The 19647-nt window shown below is 47.9% G+C and overlaps 1 protein-coding gene across 1 annotated transcript in view; it reads right to left on the reverse strand.

Moving 5' to 3' along the window:
- The window catches only part of LOC138510849 (vitellogenin receptor Yl-like), a 909900-nt gene that overhangs the window by 782606 nt on the left and 107647 nt on the right, over positions 1-19647 (reverse strand). Inside the window, exon 2 of the mRNA XM_069626522.1 lies at positions 10645-10755. Coding sequence (XP_069482623.1) covers positions 10645-10755 — 111 coding nt within the window. The remainder of the gene's footprint in view (positions 1-10644; positions 10756-19647) is intronic.

Below are 19647 nucleotides of genomic sequence, written 5' to 3' on the forward strand. Positions count from 1 at the left end.
TGTTTGTATGCAAGGATGAGCTCTCCGTCCTGCTTTCCTTCAGCAGGGGCGCTACTGATGACCTGCGTCACTAGTCCAAATTGCAGAGGTCCAGACCGGCTGCGACCATTCCGTCTTGACATCTTTTATGAGGACGATTGTTCGTATTCTTGTAACAATACTGTCCCAAGGAATATTGCTAGTAATGGTATATTGTTCTCTTTACCCTGTAGTGAAGATGACCCAGGAGCGTGTGATGGAGAAAAGTCTGCTCTGGATGCCCCCACCACTGGTAGGCAGTTGCAGAAGCTTTTGAGTAGTGCCGCTTTAGCGAGTTAAAGTCTGTGACCGCTCACCTTGTGTCTCTTCTCTTTGCAGGCGCGGCAGGTCCGCAGGTCGGCGATGGCCGGAGAGCGGTGTCTAACTACTACTGGCTGCCGAGATGAAGATCCGTGTGGAGGCTGCATCTGATGAAGGTCCCGTGTTGGTGGAATTCAGAACAGGTAAGGATGCTGGGCGGTACCTGCAGAGGATTCCGGAAGACCGGTAAAATGAAGGCAGCTACGGCGGAGTCAGGCGCAGATGACAGCGCCTCCAGCGATAGTGTGGCCCTCAGGTAAGGCGTGCACAGAGACTGCAGAGTGGAAGCTGATGGCGGTGCTTCCGGCGATGGTGTGGCTAATTCCAGATAAGATGGTTGAGGTATCTGGAGACTGGAGATGCACGGGTTGAGCCAGGTAGGTGCTGAAGGCGCACGTGCTGAATCAGGTAAGAATCTTCTGAACAGCGATAAGCGTTACGCTGCACTCAGCAAACACAAAGCGCCAGTATGCAGGTGGGGCCGGCTTATATAGCCTGGCCCCAGCCACTCCCCTTAGGCCCCACCCTGTGTCCCCACATTGCTCCTACTTCGGCCTTCTGCACGTGCCTTCCCTGTGATAATAGGGCCCCACCCGGCCTTGCTGCACCTGCCTTCGGTGTTCTGTTTGCCATGCACACTTTAAAATCAGCTTGGTGCCAAGACTGGGTCAATTGGGACCCTGCATGAAGTGAAGCACTGGGCTACTGCCCAGTGGCCATGACAACCGTGTGCTTTGATGTGGGGAGTGGGGGTTCACCAGGGGTGTGTTTTGGCCCCAATTCTGTTTACACGTTACATTAATTACCTCTTGAAAGCCCTGGTGGATATGGGGACGGATTACCAGAGTTTGAGGTTTAGTGCCTTTCTGGTCCTGGCCAACTTGGGGTTAAAAATAAATACCTCGAAATCTGCAGTAATTGGATGTGGGGGCAGGAGTAGATCAGTGAAAATGCACCCTATGATCTGCAATGGCGATATTATCCCCAGAGTTAAAGAATTTGATTATTTGGGTCTTAGATTTTGAGTCGGTCATTGGTCGCGCTCACTCAATATCTAAGAGGCATTGCCGATTCCTATCGCGCTGTCAGGGTCAACCTATGGATTTGGTTCTCAAGGACTATACTTTAAAGACCAAGGCAGCCACTTTATATGGAGCACCCCCGTGGGGCTATATGAAAGCCCCTGGGATCCAGGTGAAGTAAAACATGTTCCTTAAAAGGCTTTTCAGATTGCCAGGCTCCTCGGCCTCAGTCAATAGGGAACTGGGCATGATTTCTGGGAGGACTAATGGTTGCTTGCTCCAGTTTCCTTTTGGTTCCACTCCTCGGCTAATTAGCATTTTATTATTAAGTCTGTCATGGAAAGGGCAAATTGGGCCAAAATCTCCCAGTTAGCCTACATGGTTGAGTTTTTGTCCAGTTGCAATATGGAAAATCCTTCGTCTGCCGACATCGGAGCAATAGCGGTCCGATAAGAGCTTTGTGCATCTTTTACACAGGCCAGGACTGCCTACAGCTAAGGGGCCAATATGGTAAACTGGGTAGGGTACCCCAAATTACCCAGCTGTCCTGCTTGTGGGGCTGATAGAGGCCCTGAAGCACCTCATTTTGTTTTACCCAGCTTAGAGATATTAGAAGGCCTACAATTTTACTGGTCCTCGAACATTCACTCCCACAGGCCGGCTTAGTTATATTTCTTGGCAGCAGATTGGTATTTTGAAAGGACAAAAATGCCCAATGTAGGTAGCAGAGAAAGGGGATCTTGGCACAATTGAGATGATTCCCCATTTTAAATGATATTGGGATTGCATTAATGCACTTATTTTGAAGTGAATTTGAAGCAGGAACATGTGTTTTAACAGTGTGACTGTTTTATGGTGAGATTTTACAGGTCATGGTTTTCATTGTGTTTAATGGATGAATGAATTTATCTGAACAAACAAACTGACTGACTGGCTAAACTAAAACCTAATTTTAAGTATCATTCTATTGAAATGGCAGCTTAGAGTCATTCACTGACGAGTACAACTGTCTGACATCTTCAGCAATCTTTCTCTGCAGTTTTAAGGGGATGCATACTTGGATAGGAGTCTACAACAATTAGTATCTTTTTACTAACATGCTACACATACTGATTTTACAACTAAATCTGCCTGCCACATTGTTTATCCTCCGCCAATGTGGCATCTCCTCCCGACAGACATGTGGCCACATTCTCTTGGACCTTATCCATAGCCTGGATTGTGCATAAAGGTTACGCCACCATAGCTACCCATCCAGCAGATTTGCATACACTTCCCCAGGCGTACTTGGTGCAGTATAAGGGAGTGGTTTCTTACCTGTAACTCCATTTCGTCAGCGTTGGTAACTTTCATGGATTCACTTGCTGTGAATATTCCCAGCCAGGCTGGTAATCGCCGTTTACCTTGACTTAGTAATTTATGTATGGAAAAACTTGACACATTGATTGTCCCATCGACGTTGTGGGTGATTTTGTTCCACCAATAGGACGTGGAGTGTAAAGCTCCGCCCGAGCAGCTCCCCCTCAGACTTTCACCACTCAGGCAGGAGAATATCCCTAATGGAGGAGGATTGCCTGTAGGGGGTAGGCAGAAGGGTGCATGTGAATCCATGAAAGATACCAACACTGGAGATCTGGAGATCTGGAGTTACAGGTAAGAAACTACTCCCTTCTCCAGCATTGGAGATGCTGGAATGCACATGCTGCGAATAGATTATAGCAATATACACGTTAGGTGATAAACCAGGCAAAAAGATTAGATCCTTTCAAATGTTCACGTTCATGCATGGAAATTACATATGCAAGTAGAAAAGGGAAAAAAGCTGTGGGCCTTACCTTCCTGGAAAAGCAGTTTAGGGACTGCCTGTCCCATCTGCGCGTCCTCAGCATGCTGATGTAAGCAGTAGTGCCTGGTAACTGTGGGGCACTGCCCATGTTGCCCCATAGCAAATGTCTGATGGAAACCCCTGCTAAGAGCTGCAGAGGCAGCTGTGGCCCTTGTAGAGTGCTCTAGATGCCGTTTGCAATGATCTATTGGCCTTGCAGTCACAGAAGGAGATTGTAGATGAAATCCATCTTGTAACATCCAGTTTTGAAATGGATTTTCCCTTGTTGGATGGGCCAGAGGCGACAAAGAGCTGGTTAGTCAATCTAAGGGATTTTGTCTGGTCTAGATAATATATCAAAGCCCTTTTCACGTCCAGAGTGTGTAGGGCTTTCTCCGCTGGTGAAGTGGCGTTTTGAAAGAATGTAGGTAGAGTTATGGTTGCAGCTGCTATAATACGCCAAGAGTCTTGAGGGATGTTCAAATAGCCGAATTCATCGTGGTCAGGAGCCATGTTAATTTGAGAGACCCCGGGATCGCGAAGAATCATCCCGCTGTTCTGGGATAGAAGATTGGTATGAGATCCTAGATGGAATGGATTGTCCACTGCCAGCTGCACAAGGTCGGAGAACCAGGTCTGCCTGAGCCACAGGACCACCAGGATAATTTTGCAGTGACCTTTGCGTATCTGTATAGGTTGCCTGATAAGAGGGAATGGGGACTCATGTGAACACGCTGTTCCATGGGAGCAAGAAAGCATCCAAGAGTCGGGATGCAGGATCCTGCTTGCACATTTCTTTCACTGCTTGTTGTGAGTGTGCGAAATGTTTAGAGGGGGATGACCCCACGTTGAGAAAATCCTTGAAATCTGGAGGTTATACAGTTGCCATTCAGGTGACTGCGATACATCCCGCTGAGGGTGTGTGCTTGCTTGTTCTGTATCCCGGCAGGTGAAAGATTTGAAGCAGAATGTGTTGGATGGCCCAATGCCAAATGGTCTGCGCTTCTTGGGCCAGGGTGTTTGACCATGTTCCGCTTTGTTTGCGCGCATAAAATTCTAACCACCAAATACTTGATTAGCAGGAAGTATTTCAGAGCCCAATGTACTACCCTGCAGTTCCAGCACGTTTATGTGATGGGGTGAAAGGCCTTGGTGCTTGTCCAAATGAGCTCCCCATCCCGCCAGGGCGGCATCTGTCACAATTGAAAGATAGTAATTGGGTTCCACCATGGGCATTCATTTTGCGATGTTCCAAGAGTAGGTCCACCATTTTAGTGTGCTTGACAGATTGAGTGAGGGTAAGGTAACTGACCAGTGTGATGCTGGAAATGCATTGGAGGGACATGGCCTCCCAGTCCTTGTCCTGTAGTCCTTTTTCATTTGTGTTTTGTATTGTTTTCTGCTCAGGAGTCCATGTGGGTCTCCTTGCAGTGCAGCTCTTCCCGTTTTTGGTTTGGTGTACAGACCCATGGGATACCCTTATGGCGCGCACACACACACACGTGGGGTGCAACCCTTTGCCCCTAGTGTATATTTTTGGGCACCTCTGTGGCCCACACAGCTGGGTATGGGCTGGTTGCTGCTCCATGCTGAATTTGACAGGTGCCCTGAGTATCCTCCATTTTGGGATACCCAGGCCCTGCCATTGGAATGAATTGATTCCTGATAGAAAGCAAGAGGCCACAGGGGCCATCTTATTTCCCGTCACCTGGTTTTCCCAAGGTCCTGGGAATCCCTGACTCTGTCCCTGCCACCCAACAGCCTATCGGGGAGAAGTTCCATATATGGTATTGTGAAGTCCAGGCCAGACTGGTTGGAGCCTTTCCAGTGACTGTTGTGGGTACACCCTGTGGATGGGACCTGGGTGAATGGACTGTGTGACCAATATGCACTTTTTGTTGTGGGTTTCTGGTGTTTGACACAATGATCGAGACAGCCCTGCCCGGAACTGGTATGAATGCAGTGTGGTGTTGAAAGTCTGGGTACTTGTCCCAATACACATTGCTTGTATTGAGTGCGAGAGGGAGAATGGCCTGAATGCACTGTATGCCTGATTGGCTGACTGCTGAATGCCCTTCTGAGTGATTGGTTGCCCGAGTGTGACCTAGCAGAATGAATGAGAGATCAACTAGTATATCTGGGGGCCTCTCACTGCTAGAACTCGTCCAGAAGCTGGAGTTGAAACTAACATGGAAACTGAAGCTGTATCTCGACGCAGAGCCTGAAGGTTGACCGCTGTCGCCCTTTGCCAAAATCCAAAAGCTGTTGAGACTGATCCAAGAGAGGACCTGGTTAGGCGCCCTCTTCCCATGCTCCGAGGGACTATCGAGCACTGCTAACCTGGAAGTCAGACCCTTGACAGGCTGCCTACCGGAGACTGGGACCAATGAGGAGAATGAATATAAGCACGGGACATTCCGTCCACCGTCGTTGACCCGGGTTTTCATAACCCCTGGGGCCCATCGAAGCTGTGTTGCCCAGAAGTAGGGACCGCTTGACGCTGTGCCACCGATGACAGGAGCCGCACACTCCTTTGCCCAAGACTTGATTCATGGACGCGCTTGTCTGCACCACCGCCCATCTTATCCCGCCGGAGAAGACCAGGCCGGCGATGCGCCGAGGAGTCTCCGCCGATGGGTTTCCTGCCACCCAAAGACCGTAGACACGCTTGGCTCAGACGCCCTTGCTGGGCCACAGTTCTTCACAAACTCATTGCGGTCCTGCACTATCGACATCAAGGTACCCTGCACACATCTTCCTTGCAGGATGTCTTTGAATCGGCGAGCATCGCTGGGACAGAAGCTGCTGCCTCGATGCAGAGTTCACTTTCGAGACATCTCAACGATCCGTGGCTCCTGCTTTAAAGGGAACCACTCAAGAAGGCTCAGTCGACGACTCGTCACCGAACTGTTATTCCAGGTACATTGGGGTGGTAGAAACATTATAGAAGGAAATAAGACTTATACAATATATGGACTGGGCTTGTGATATATCTTTACAGGTTGCCCAGGTGGGGGCAGGCTGATCTCCACACAACTGTCTAGTGGTAGGGGCTAGTATTCTGCCAATTTTTCTAACCAACCGCTTTCCCTCCTATATCTATTGTTGGTTACCATGAATTGATGTTTGACATTTGACCAGAGTACAGTTTATGCACTTTAATGAAATTTGATAATTGTGGTACCATTAAGAACTTTAGATATTTGCCATTTTAGATTAACTAATCACAAAGTGAGTTAGTGTATATAACCTTGAACCTTAATTGTATAAATACTGTTTTAATACAGTGTGTGGACATTCTTTTGTGGGGGCTTGGGACTACACTGAAGAACTAGCCTGCATCACCTCCAGAGAATCTAGGCCTGGATTGCTTGTCCATTGCTACCAACAATAGAGAATATTGGCTGGGATCCTGTGTGCCTATCCTCTACCATATAGAGAGCAGGAGTACAGAAACCCCCCTTCCAGTCTTTACAACCAGGAACCCTGGATTTGGGACCATCTGGTAGCCAGAAACCTTTGCACTGGCTGCATGTGCAGCCTGCAGTGGGGGATTAGAGGGATACAGGAGGACATGGTCCCTAGTAGAGACATGCATGTGTGGGCCATGACTCGCTTGTTTGGCGTGAAAATTTGCTAGGATTGTCAATTTTTTTATCCTGTCCCATAAGGGTCTGACAAGACTTTGGTCCGTGAGAAATGGAGCGCCCAGATACCACACTTTTTTGGAGGGAACAGTGCAAGATTGTGTAATTTATTGTAAACCCCAATTGTTGAAGCAGCGCTTGTCCGAGAGAACGCAAGGCTGGTTAATATGTTGAACCAAGTATGGGTAGATGTGGTGGCCCTGTTTTTGAAGGAAGGCTGCTAAAGGTGCCAGGCATTTCGTGAACGTCCTGGGTGCTGATTTCAGGCCGAATGGAAGTACCCGAAACTGGTAATGGCTTTTACCAACCACAAATCTGAGGTACTGTCAGTGCTTTGGGCGTATTGATACGTGGAAGCCTGCATCCTTGAGATCTAACGCTGCCAGATATTTGTGGGGTTCAATGGCCTTTATGACCTCCTGGAGAGTTACCATCTTGAACTTATGCTTTTTTATGTTTTGGTTCAGCCTTTACAAGTCCAGGATTGGGCACCACTTCCAGTTTGGTTTTTTGACAAAGTACCTGCTTTTCCTCTTGCTGAAAGAGGAACCCTTCCGATGGCTCGTTTTAGCATTGGACGTACCTCCTTCTGTAAAACCTGAAGGTGCAGGTTTTAAATATTTGCAGGAGGCATCGGGAATTGTGCACGCTTTAACTCCAAAAAGTGGCCGTACTGGATTTCATCTACTACCCCACTTGTCCCTTGTTATTGTTTGCCACTCATTGAGGCAGAACGTCACATTTCCCCAGCCGGTCTTCCACTGAGGCAGTCATTGTCGGCCTTATGTTTCCTACCTCCGAGAGGTGGTTGATCCACACGCTGACTTTGAGGTATTCTGTAACCCTGAGAGTAGTATCTAGGTCTACAGTAATTCGCGTCTATAGAGGATGAGAATCTTGAATTACCTGAAACTCCTCAAAAGGAGCAAAAGGGCCACCTGCCCTGCAGGCTGCAAGAGACCTAGCAGTGTCTTAATTTGCCTTCACGACTTTAAGGGCCTCCTCAATCTTGTCACCAAACAGATTTTCCCCTTGAGTATATTGATGACCTTGTGCTGCACTTCCTGACAAAAATTGGTGCAACATAACCATGCTTGCCGTCTGAGAACTACCCCATTGCCAATCTGAAGCATGTTTCAGATAGGTCGACAGCGATATTAATGCTGTGATTCGAGGCTTCCTACCTTCACGCACTGCATCATGGCTGCCTTCTGTTCCGGCAAGTGTTCCAATATAGGAGCTAGCCAGTGCCACATCTCTCCATCGTATCGAGCAACTATTGCAAGGGCATTTGCTGCTTTGACAGTTGTTGCCCTAATGGTGAAAACCTTTTTTCCAAAGGCATCCCATTTTCCTGTTTTTGTTGTCTGGGGACTGGTGCACTTTTGCTGTGTACGAGCCTTGCGGCTGGCTGCTGCTGAAACCACCGACTGGAGCGGGTTGTGAGGGGAGGCATTTTGGTGTGTCTGCCACCTTAAACTTCTTGTCCAGTCTACCTTTGTCGGTTCTGTAAATGGATGCTTCAGAGGCCCTCCTGCCAAACGTGATCCAGGGTGGGCATGGAAAACACTGCTTTCCTGCGTTTACCCATGTGGTCGAAGAGGAAACTATCCTTTTCCTCTTGCAGAATCAAATCAAACTCATGGCATGCTTTAGACATCATGGAGTGAAACGCCCCAATGTCATCTGGAGGCAAAGGTTGAGCAGGGCTACCCTATGCGTCTTGGTCAGGATCATCTGTGCCCGAGGTGTCAGCTCTGCGTGGAGACGAGGTGGAGATTGTATCTGGGAGGACCAGTGTCCTGGTCTGTGTCCACCAATTCTCCCCCTTGCTCTCTTCTACGTGGGCTATATCCTCGTGAAGGTAGAGGGCTCCGAGGTGTTTGAACTCTAGGAAGCTGGTCTTGGACTCAACAGGGATGGCTTGGGTCCCTTTGATGCTGTGGAGTAAATTGGCTTCTTTCTGTGCCCAAATTGTCTGAGCCGGCAGGAGCAGAAGCCTGTCATCAAGCTGCCCCAAAAGTGATTGCAGTGTTGGAAGCGCTTGCAGGGAAAGCAAGGATTGGGGGTTTATCAGGGTGTATTGTGGATTTATACTGCTCATCCCTGCAGGTGTCGATGGTAGAGTAGGTGTCTGAAACTTTAGAGGTGAGTCTTCCCATCCTCCTATCCAAGGCCCCTCTAGAGAGAAAGTTCCTTTTTCAGGAACGAGTCACTGACATCTGGATATTCTTCTGGAAGAGGCTCAAAATCCCACTCCATGCTGCAAAATTCCTTCTGGCACGATATCTGGGTATTCTATAGAAAACATTCCTAAAGGAACCTGGTCATGCTGTACCGCGTCCCCCGTTGAGGTTTTCAAAATACCTTTGGGAGACAACCTACTGCCTGCATAGGTAATTCCAAAGTGTTGATGGTGGTCGACGGCTGCTTAGGTTTTTCTCCGGGCAATTTGGGTTTTTTGGTAGTTGACGTGGCGATTGTCAGTGTCAACGGCCCATCCCTTGTCGACTAAGTTATCGCGAGTGGATTTTGATATTGTGATCGACCGGTGTCTCGACCATTCATGCCCCAAGGAGGATCTGCGAGATTCCAATGAGTAGAGTTTCTTTTTCATCGAAGACGTCCTCGTAGCCGCTTTTGGATCTGTGCTTGTCCGTCAATGGAGATCTCCTGGACGGGTCAGACAGGTGTGAGCCTTTATCCCTCGATTTTTCCAATGGTGTCAGACAGGGCCTTGCTCGAGTGCTTATACCTAGTATGGCACTGCTCACCACTAGCTGGTGGTAGTTTTTTTACAGGGAAAGAATGTTTGGCCGTATGGTGACCCAGGGCCTCACCGGTTTGGTTTTTCGCCACCAGATCTTTATCTTCATCGTGATGACCAATTGTCACAGGAATTGTTAGCTCTTCCACTCAATGACCCCACTTCCGACGCCAGGTACGCTCCCTCATTGAGTCAGATTAGGAGACGGTTTCTTTCCTTAAGGGTTTTTTGTGAGAAGCCCTGGCAGATGTCACATCCGTCTGCAGAATGGTTGGGGTAGAGACAGTAAAGACATTCCGTATGTCTATCGCCCTCAGACATTAATGCTGCAAGTGTCAAAAGGCCTAAACAAAGACTTTTGGTCCCGAGGTCTCCATGGTTCTAAATAGGACCATGTACTTAGACTATTGCTCCGGATGAAGGAAGTTGAATATACATTTTTGATTAAGGAAATTCACTCAGGAGAGATGAATACAAGTAATCCCAACAGCTCGGAAGACAGTTGAAATCTGAGGGGAAGCTGCTTGAGCAGAGCTATACACTCTACGTCCTATTGGTGAGGACCAAAAGCACCCACGATGCAGATGGGACACTAGGTGTCAAATGTTTCCATATGAAAATTACTAAGTCAAGGTAACCAGGGATTCCCAGCCTGACGGGCAATATTCACAGCATGTGAATCCATGAAAGATCCAATGCTGGAGAAAAGCAGAGTAACATGCTACCCTTTAAACAAGAAACAAAGGACAAATCACAGAAGTGATTCATTTTACTTTTGAGCTAAAACCTGCCCCATTTTTGTTATCTTACACAAAAGCTTTCCACTTCGGTATAGGCAAACATTGACAATCATGTCCTTCACCATTTTAAAGAGTGGAGTTCATGCAGACCATTATACAGACATGCATCTACAGACATACATCTGTAAGTATTACTAATAGTGCCTTAAGATACAATTTTCCCCAATAAACATTTTAATATTTTCTATACTCCGTGCCCAAGGACCAACCTCATTTGAAATTTGCTCCAAAAAAGTCAACTCACCACATTGCTCGTCTGATTCATCAGGACAATCAATTTCTTCATTGCAGAGCCAGGCAAAAGGAACACATTTGTCTCCACAAATGGTTTGCTGAGTTGCATTACAAAGTAGATCTGCAAAGCAATGACATCAAGTTAATGATCCACAGAATATTTTAGGTAAACTGCCCATTTCAATTGTTTGCTTAGCACTTAAGGTGGGGAATTGCACCAAGACCCATTATTTATCGACCTATTAAACATTTGTTGAAGCCTTTATGAAGCAAGCAACCAAAAAGACTAATGTATTAGAGAATTACTGCACAGTAAGAATTCACAATTTACATGTATAGAATATATGAGCAATTAAAAGTACATACTAAATTTCCCATTGATGTTACCATACCATAGCACCCATCACTAAGAGGGGTCTCAATGGCCAGGGAGAGATCTACTGTAATCCACAGCGGAGATCACCAATGGTCCAGATCTTTGGAAATCAGAGGTTTTATGCCTGTATCTTTTCCAGTAACAAATCGAGATTGGTAATAAACATATGGGCGTCTACATTGAAGGACAGTGGAAATGTGAGATACTTTTCCAAGAACATATATGTGCTGGAAAAAAATTCTAGCCACCTTCACTGTAAAGGCGGCATCAGCATCTGTCAGATAAGGCCAGTTTCCTATAATTTGGCTGAGGTAGATTAGTCTGGTTAATTGGTCTTCGGAACGCAGATAACCTATTGCAGGAATCTTGGTGCTGAATAGGAGCCATTTGTAAATGCAGCACTGTTCTACCGAGAGAAAAGTACCTGAAGCATTTTCCTAATACAGATAGGTGGAGGTTAAAGCACAGGCGGTGAGGAGTTTCAGAGTCAAGTCCTAACGAAGAGCATCACCCCTTAGCCATTTATTTTAGGGCATATGGAGTAAATATCTTGAGTGCTAGTGTGAGACAAGGAAACAATCGACCTAAAGGTGGTTAGTCTGGAAAACCTCAATAGCAGCATAGCAGAAGATGGCAGGAATGTAAACCTATCAGTAGCAAAAATGAAGAACAGTCAAAAGCTACCCTAGCCATTAATGCATGGAGGGTCACCCTATGTTGGCAGTGAAGCTAGATTAGTATACACTAGCTCATAAAGTTCACCATGAGTAGAGAAATCTTAAAACAAAGTTTAATTTCTTATAGACACATTTGACTGTTCTCCATTTTTGCTACTGATACCCAACCGTCTAGAGTCAGGCCCCCTTACAATAAAAGAGGGGTTCTGCCTCCATCTCATCAGGAATGTAAACATGACAGCTTCAGACAAAGTACTAAGTTTCAGAATACATTTGAGTCTTTATTGTGCAATGCATTTGAAGAATGATTTAATTTAAGGTTTCTCTGGTTCCCGAGTTATATTCAAAGTCTCTACACAAAAAGGAACCAATGTAAAGCTCCTCCATGTACACTTATCCCTTTTAAATGTTACCTAGGCATATAAAAAAGTGAATGCACAGCCGTTTAGAGTTCTGGAGTGGTGTCAACCTGTGCGGGACTGTAAATAATGGTGTGGCCAAGGATGCATAAAGAAAGCTTTTTGCAATGGCTGATAAGACATCTTTTCAGCTAGTCAGACTGAAAGACCATCTTGCAAGAACATTAATATTTCTAAAATGGCTTACTCTAAACCAGGCCGGTGCAAGATTATATGGCACGTCTGGGAGTAGAAAAGTAATTTCACCATTTGATTTTTCCTTCTCCCATTGGTTTATATTTCTTTAAAGATTGTATCTTAACATACAATACTCATTTCAAGCAATAATTTTTTTTTTCATGCCTTGAAAATGTCAAACAAGGAATGACAGGAATAATAACTGAATGGCTTCAACACAATTACTCCTTAGGAGGATCATCCCTCTTCCTTCAGCAGGCAACAGGAATTGAGCTGTGCCCTCTATGACCACCAATTGCCCTCAGAGGTTCTAGGGTCAACTGGACTGACAAATCTGAACACTTCAGTGGTTCCAACTGGCCTGTTCATGTGAGCCATCAGCCTGCCACTTAATCTCATGAATCCTCCAATTCCCAAACATGGGATCTTTAACTCCGTATTGCCAAGTTGGCCAGACTTACCAGGACTGAACTTCATTCCACTTAGTATTCAGTGCATATTCATCTGGCTGGTGTCCTTGCCAGAAGGACTGATGCTGTAGCATGGGTGGATCACTGGGGTGATGCCAGTTGATCACCTCTGTAGCCACTTTGGATACTTCCGCAGGGCTCTTATCCATTGGTAAACTGGATGGACACATGTGAGCTGGACACTTGTCTATGCTGTACAACAACTGCAGCTCTATTGAAAGCCAAGACTCATGGGTGCATTGGTTCACCCACTGGCAAATAGTGCACTGTTCGCATTTCAGACAGGAAGATGGCAATATTTCTCAGTACCCAGGTACTTTCAATCATATAACTTCACATTCTGTGCATCTCCCCAACTAATACTTAACATGAAGTCAATGAAGTGACAAATCGGCATCCCAAAACAAGGAACACGCCCTTGTACATTGCCAACACTGGTAGAGAACTGCCATACTACATGGCTGAACAATGTACTGGTGTGCAGTAAAACCACAAATACATGATTATCTAAAACTGCCACCAGTCTTAAATGTACTACAAAATTCCTAATGCAAGTGACTTAATCATACACAACGATTTACAAAAATTCCAATTTGAAAATCTAGATAGTTTAAAAACTGTTGGGTAAGGCTGGATTGCATAATCAGTGGGGGTCAATTCCTAAGGTCCTAATAGGAAACATTTATGTTTACATTTTAGCTGATCACTTGTATTATATTTCACTTTCCTTGGATGGGCGTAGCTTGTGGCTGTGTTTAATCATAGGCTTTTATTTTGCATTTCACCCCTTCAAGCAAATGCAGTTTTGTTGTTGAATTTAACTGTCTAAGTCTCAAATAAGTATAGGCAACTGAGGAAACATCTGTCTTGGTGGATCAACTCCACTAGACACCAGTTCGTGGCCTTCCTTTCCTTTACAAGACTTAAGACATTGGCAATGTCAACAGTTTACACTTTTGTTTAGGCATGGGAAATGCACTTGTGCCAGGCACTGCCTTAGTGGTACTAACTGGCTATTGATGGTAACAAGTGCAAAATGTTGCAAGCACCTGGGCATCTAAATGGCATTGACTTGTAAATGACCAATCCCCTTACACTAGGCAAAACTGTTGGCTTTGCCAACGCTGGTTTTTACAGGACTTCAGTGAAGGACACAATTTGTATTACCCCAGTGGCACTATTACAGCTCCAATTAAATCATTAACTCTCAGAAGACTGCTTTGAAAAAATAAATCACTGGCAAGCCATTTGAGTGCAAGTTTTGCTGGTTAGGCTTGAGAAAGCCTGCTCAAAGATGCCAAGAGGATGTGTTTTGGGTGGAGAGGGGCAGAAACTGGTGGAAATGGCCATGGGCAGTAAATGAGTGGGCAAATAACCAAACACCTACAAACTGTATGCCCCTCATATGGAATTTCACCCCATCTGTACTCCAATGCAATAGCTTTAGTCAACACGTGGTGCTAAAGCACCACCTAATACTAACACTTGCCATCATGGGCTAATCCGTTCAATACCACAATTGGTAAAGGAATCTTCAGCGTCAAAACAGCCCTTTCCAGATAATGAATCCAAGCAACTATGGCAACAGTACTGACATCCACCCCACCCAATGGCCCGACATCGACCTACACTGAATAGGAGTCTCTCAAACGCCAGTTGGGAAAGATTTTCTTTCTGCTGCTTTCCTCCGATATCCATCTATGGGATAGCATACCTTTGTGCTAATGTCTATTCCTGGCCTGACTGGAGACAAGAAAAATCCTCAGGTTTACTTACCTTATATTTTGCTCACATGTATGATTAAACTGATCAGTCCATAAGATAACCAGTACTGGAAGACCATGTCTCCCTTAGTGGAATACTTCTATTTTTAAAGCTGCATACACCTTAAAGGGAAATTCAGTCTCAGTGCTTTGTATTACAATTTTCTTTTGTAAATATGGTTACCAGCACAGTGGCTCCAGGAACGGCTGTTGACAGCAGACTTTCCTACCATGTTTGAGTTTAAATGCAATAGTGCACAATGCCATTTAGAGTACCACATACCCTAAAAAGGCTACGCAAATGTGTGCCTGTCCTTTGGCCACGTTGTGCCATGACCTTGCTGCCCTCTCGGGTCTTAATTGCCATATATGACCAGCCCTTTCCAGTGCAAGGCTGCGTTCTGTTTGTGACCGAATGTGGTGACTGTCTGGTCCCCCTCTACATCTGTTGGTGGGCAGGTGTGTTGGCAAGAGGCTGTCCATGATTGGACAGCCCCAGCCAGTTTGAATGGTGATCCATACCATTGGTTAACTCCAGTCGAATTCCTGGATAAAAGGACTCCTGGAGCCATTTGGCAGATCATTGTCGGAGCCATAACCCCTATAAATAAATGCAGTCTGATAACCAGAGGATGACAGTTGCTGATCAGCATTGCCTCCAGCCAAGTCACCGAAGACAACCTCTCTCCAGACACTGGTGCTTCAACCCCAGGACCAGTGAGAAGAATCCCTGACCCATGCGCGAGGATCTGTGCCCTGCTCTGCTTTTGGAAGTGTCCCTGGTCCACCCAATGTCTTTCCTGTTCCTAATGATTTGTCCTCAGATTTTTAGAATCCGCCCTGGGGTTGGATCCATCTTCTCATTGCTTTCCTAACTGTAGCCAGACTTGCACTAACCTGTCCCAAGATACGACAGTTCCAAAGTGCACCATTTTATTCATGCTCCTTGACAGTTTGCATCACCCACGAAACCCTGAATGTGTGTGCATTTCACACAGACCCAATTATGTTTCACCACATGATTTACAACCCTTCATGCGGGGTTGTGTTTGGACAGCAGTTCTGGCTGAACTTTAAATTTGTGAGTGCCAATCCACAACATGTACACATCACAGCCCTGAAAAGTCAGTGAGCCCCTACGTAGCAAACACATTCGAAAGCGCACCCACAAAACAGGGACTCAATAAGGAAGCTCAAATTCCTCGAAAACCCAACTTACTTTCATCTTGCACATGAAATGCATGTAGCAAAGATGGCCATAACTGAGGCAGTTACCTAGAAATTACAAGCCACTAATTAGCACTGGCTAGCCAGACCAAAGACCTTATATGGTCTGGCCGGGAGGGGCGTGGCCAGCGCTGATGGCGTAAAGACGTGACTGTGTGGAGCTCCCGTCTCGATCCTGGCCCAGATCCTTTACTCGACCTATATTCCCGACCCAACCAAGAGCCAAACTCACACCCAGGAGGGGGAGGCGATTCCGACCCCGCTCGGCGCTGGAACGAGGGGAATCGGAACCGGCGTTCCCGAAAACGCAGCCTTCGTACTGCTGCCCCCGGGTGAAACAAGATGGCGGACGGCGGCAAGGCCTGACGGAGGGACGGGCCAAGCTGGCAGCGAGGCAGCGGGGAGATAATCCATCGGGCGCCGCCCCCCCTGCCTCGGAGTGGAAAGACCGGACACCTTTGCACCCCCCTACTCCTCGGGGGACGTCCCGCTGCTGGGGGCCCCCGAACACCCGAAAGAACCTCCGCATTGCCCGGGGGAGCGGACGGAGCCATATTCGCGGCTCCGGGATCGCCGCGGAAGAGACACGGAGTGCGAACGGACAGCGGCCACCACGTGGGAGACCCCGTCGGCGAGGAGCTCCGTGTGTCGGGGCGGCGGAGACCTAAGCAGGCCCCTGTCACCGCGGCGAGCTACGCGGGTCCCTCCTCCTCCCATCCTGAATAGATAGCCGGGCGGCTGGGGAGCGAACAGCACAGGCATAGAAGCACCGGTAAGACTGTAAACCCTGACCCAACGCTTGGGAGCCGGAACACGCCTGAGCCACAGACGGCAGGGCCCAGTGGGGCTGCGGGATAGCGGCCCGGCGTGCCAGGGGATCGCAGCGCACCCCGTTGTCCTGCTGAGGTAATATCCTGCATTGGGCCACACAACTACCTACACCCCCTTGCGCCCTCCGGCGCTACCAAAGAATACCACCGAACTTCTCTGAAACGCGCAGTTCGGTGTGGCTCACATTGTTTTTACACTGCCTAGGGGCCGTTTGGTGGCTCATCCCTGCCGTCACAATACCAGGAAGGACAAATGTCTACCTCACGCAACAAGAACAGGGGTACATCAATCATGGACTCGTTCTCGGGGGCTAAACCCAAACAGCCCGGCCAACACGAGATCCCCACACAGACAGAACCCCCAACAAACGCTGCCGACCCCAGCAACGCCCAAGTGCTACAGGCTATCGCAGCACTCCATCTATCCTAGTCTCCATGCACGTCTGAACTCAAGGTGGACATACAGCTCATCCGTCAGGACGCCCGCAACCTAGCAGAAAGAATAGATAAGGTGGAAATAAACCTACAGGACACCACAGACACTGCCAAGGACTTAAAGCAAAAAGTCATCACACGAGAGACAAGTGGCTCATCTTGAAGCGAGATCGGAGGAAGCAGAGGGGAGGGCTCGCCGCAATAACATCAGAGTCCTTGGCGTTCCTGAGGGGATGGAAGGCACCGACCCAACAGAATTGATTGAGTCCTTACTAATGCAGGAAATCGGAGCTGGCAAGCTCACACAGGGCTTCTGTCGAGAGCCCACCGCGCCCTACAAAAGCGACCCCCTCCGGGATCACACCCTCGCCCGATGATCGCCAAGATCTTAAACTTTCGCGACAGGGAGACGATCCTCAAATTCTCGAGGGACGGAGGCGAGATCAGACGCGATGGCTCCAAGATCGTAATCTATCCCGACTATACCCCACAAGTGCAGCGAGCCAGGAACTCATTCATACCTGTCAAAGCCCAACTGCGGAAGCTCGCCCTCAAATACATGCTCCTGTATCCCTCGCGCCTCAAAATACTATACAAAGGCAAAGCCGTCTACATGGAGACCCCGGCAGCAGCCACTATGTGGATGGAGCACAACAATTTGGCTGAGGGAGAGGATCACATCTTGGCACCCAACGGCTGAACCCAAATAGATCTTCTTACAGCAACGATTGATTGGCTCTTTTAAGGACGGGAGCCCTACGGACCACCCCACAGACATCGTCACAACCCACCCCACCCCAAGCATGGCTGGCCCAAGGCCAACACCACAACTGCACCACATGACCTGGACAGGCCGATGGGTAGTGGAACCCCCCAGCATTGTCCTCCCAGAACAGCTGCTGGGGGCAACACACAGTTAACTTTCTTGTTCAATCCACCTGTTCGAGTGGAAGTTAAATTTGTTCACAAGTCTCCGATTAACACATCAACGCAACAATCAAGGTCGGCAGGGAGATTGCAGTGCACAGACCCAGGGGGCAGCCGCTCAGCACATGGAGCTGGCTCGTGGAGGGTTGAAACTGCCACGGGCCCATCGCCCCGGCTCCTTCGCCACCATCATGCCCACACGCCTTAAAATCGCCACCTGGAATGTGAGGGGTCTGGGTACTTATTTACGCCGGAACAGAATAAAATCCTATCTGCACAGAAAAAGGATAGAGTTGGCCCTATTACAAGAAACCCACTTAACCAAGGAATCCATGGCGGCACTCAAATCATATTGGGGTGGACAGGGGTTCGGGTCCACATACTCCAAATTCGCTAGAGGGGTATTCACCTGGATCAGTCCTCACATCCCCTTCCAGCTTACCAAAGCTGAAATGGACCCTGATGGAAGGTATGTTATACTCTTGGGCCACATCGAACAAACAGAGATATGTATTGTCAATTCATACCTCCCCAACAATAACATCCCCGCGCACCTCACCATGTTATACACAAAGATTGCACCCTATAGAGATGCATTCCTTATTTGGGGTGGCGACTTTAATTGCGTCAGCGACCCTGTGCTCGACAGGTCGGCTCCCCCCTTAGCGGGCACGTCAACTGCTACCACCGCCATGAACACCATGCTAAATCGTCTAGACCTGGTAGACATCTGGCGGGAACAACACCCCGGGGATCGGGGCTACTCCTTTTACTCCTCGCCACACAATCTTCACACCAGAATCGATTATCTCTTCACCGGCAGAGAGAGCTTCCCCCAGATTGACTCTAACTACCTGGGTCGCACCATCTCCGACCACTCTCCCCTGATAATTGAATGGAACATCACTGGACCCAGTTCTCCCATACCCACATGGAGGATGCCCACTGAGGCACTTAAAGACTCAGAGTTCAGGGAAAGCCTTAGAGAATCTCTAGAGAACTACATCTGTGAGAACAAAGACAGTGTTGACCACCTAAGCACGGTCTGGGACGCTCTCAAAGTGGTTGTAAGGGGAGAGGTCATAGCAAAGGCTGGAGGCATGAGGAAACACCTAAGAACCGAACTTGAATTATTAGAATCTGAAATAGAACAGCTAGAATCCAACACCCTGGACCCCCAACCACAGGAGGACAGGCTGGCCAGGACCAGGGCCGCCTGCAAGGAAGCCTGGGACAGACTTGCCAAATTTGATTACATTACCAGAACCAATAAAACACACGCCCACGCTGACAAACCTGGTAGACTACTCGCCTGGCTGTGTAGGAAAGAACACCCTAAGCACTCGACCACAGCCCTAAGATGCTGATGGCACGCTACAACGGTCCCAACAGGGAATTAATAACACCTTCGGGCAGTTCTATACCCGACTATACTCCCATACTGATATGGTGCCCTCCGAGGAAATCTCAAACACCCTGGACGAAATTGGACTGCCCCCACTCCCGTTGCCATGCAAGGAGGCTCTAGATGCTGAAATCAACATAGATGACATAAAAGACGCCATCGAGTCCCTGGCCACCTGCAAGGCTCCGGGTAGTGATGGGCTACCCGCCGAATTTTACAAAACCTACGAGCCGGAACTGTCCCCGCTGCTGCACGAGGTGTTCCTAGAAGCCTATGAGTCGGGCATCCTGCCCGGGAGCATGCGTGA

Source organism: Ambystoma mexicanum, chromosome 6p, assembly GCF_040938575.1.
Source record: "Ambystoma mexicanum isolate Mex_15411 chromosome 6p, UKY_AmexF1_1, whole genome shotgun sequence".
Taxonomy (NCBI): Eukaryota; Metazoa; Chordata; class Amphibia; order Caudata; family Ambystomatidae; genus Ambystoma; species Ambystoma mexicanum.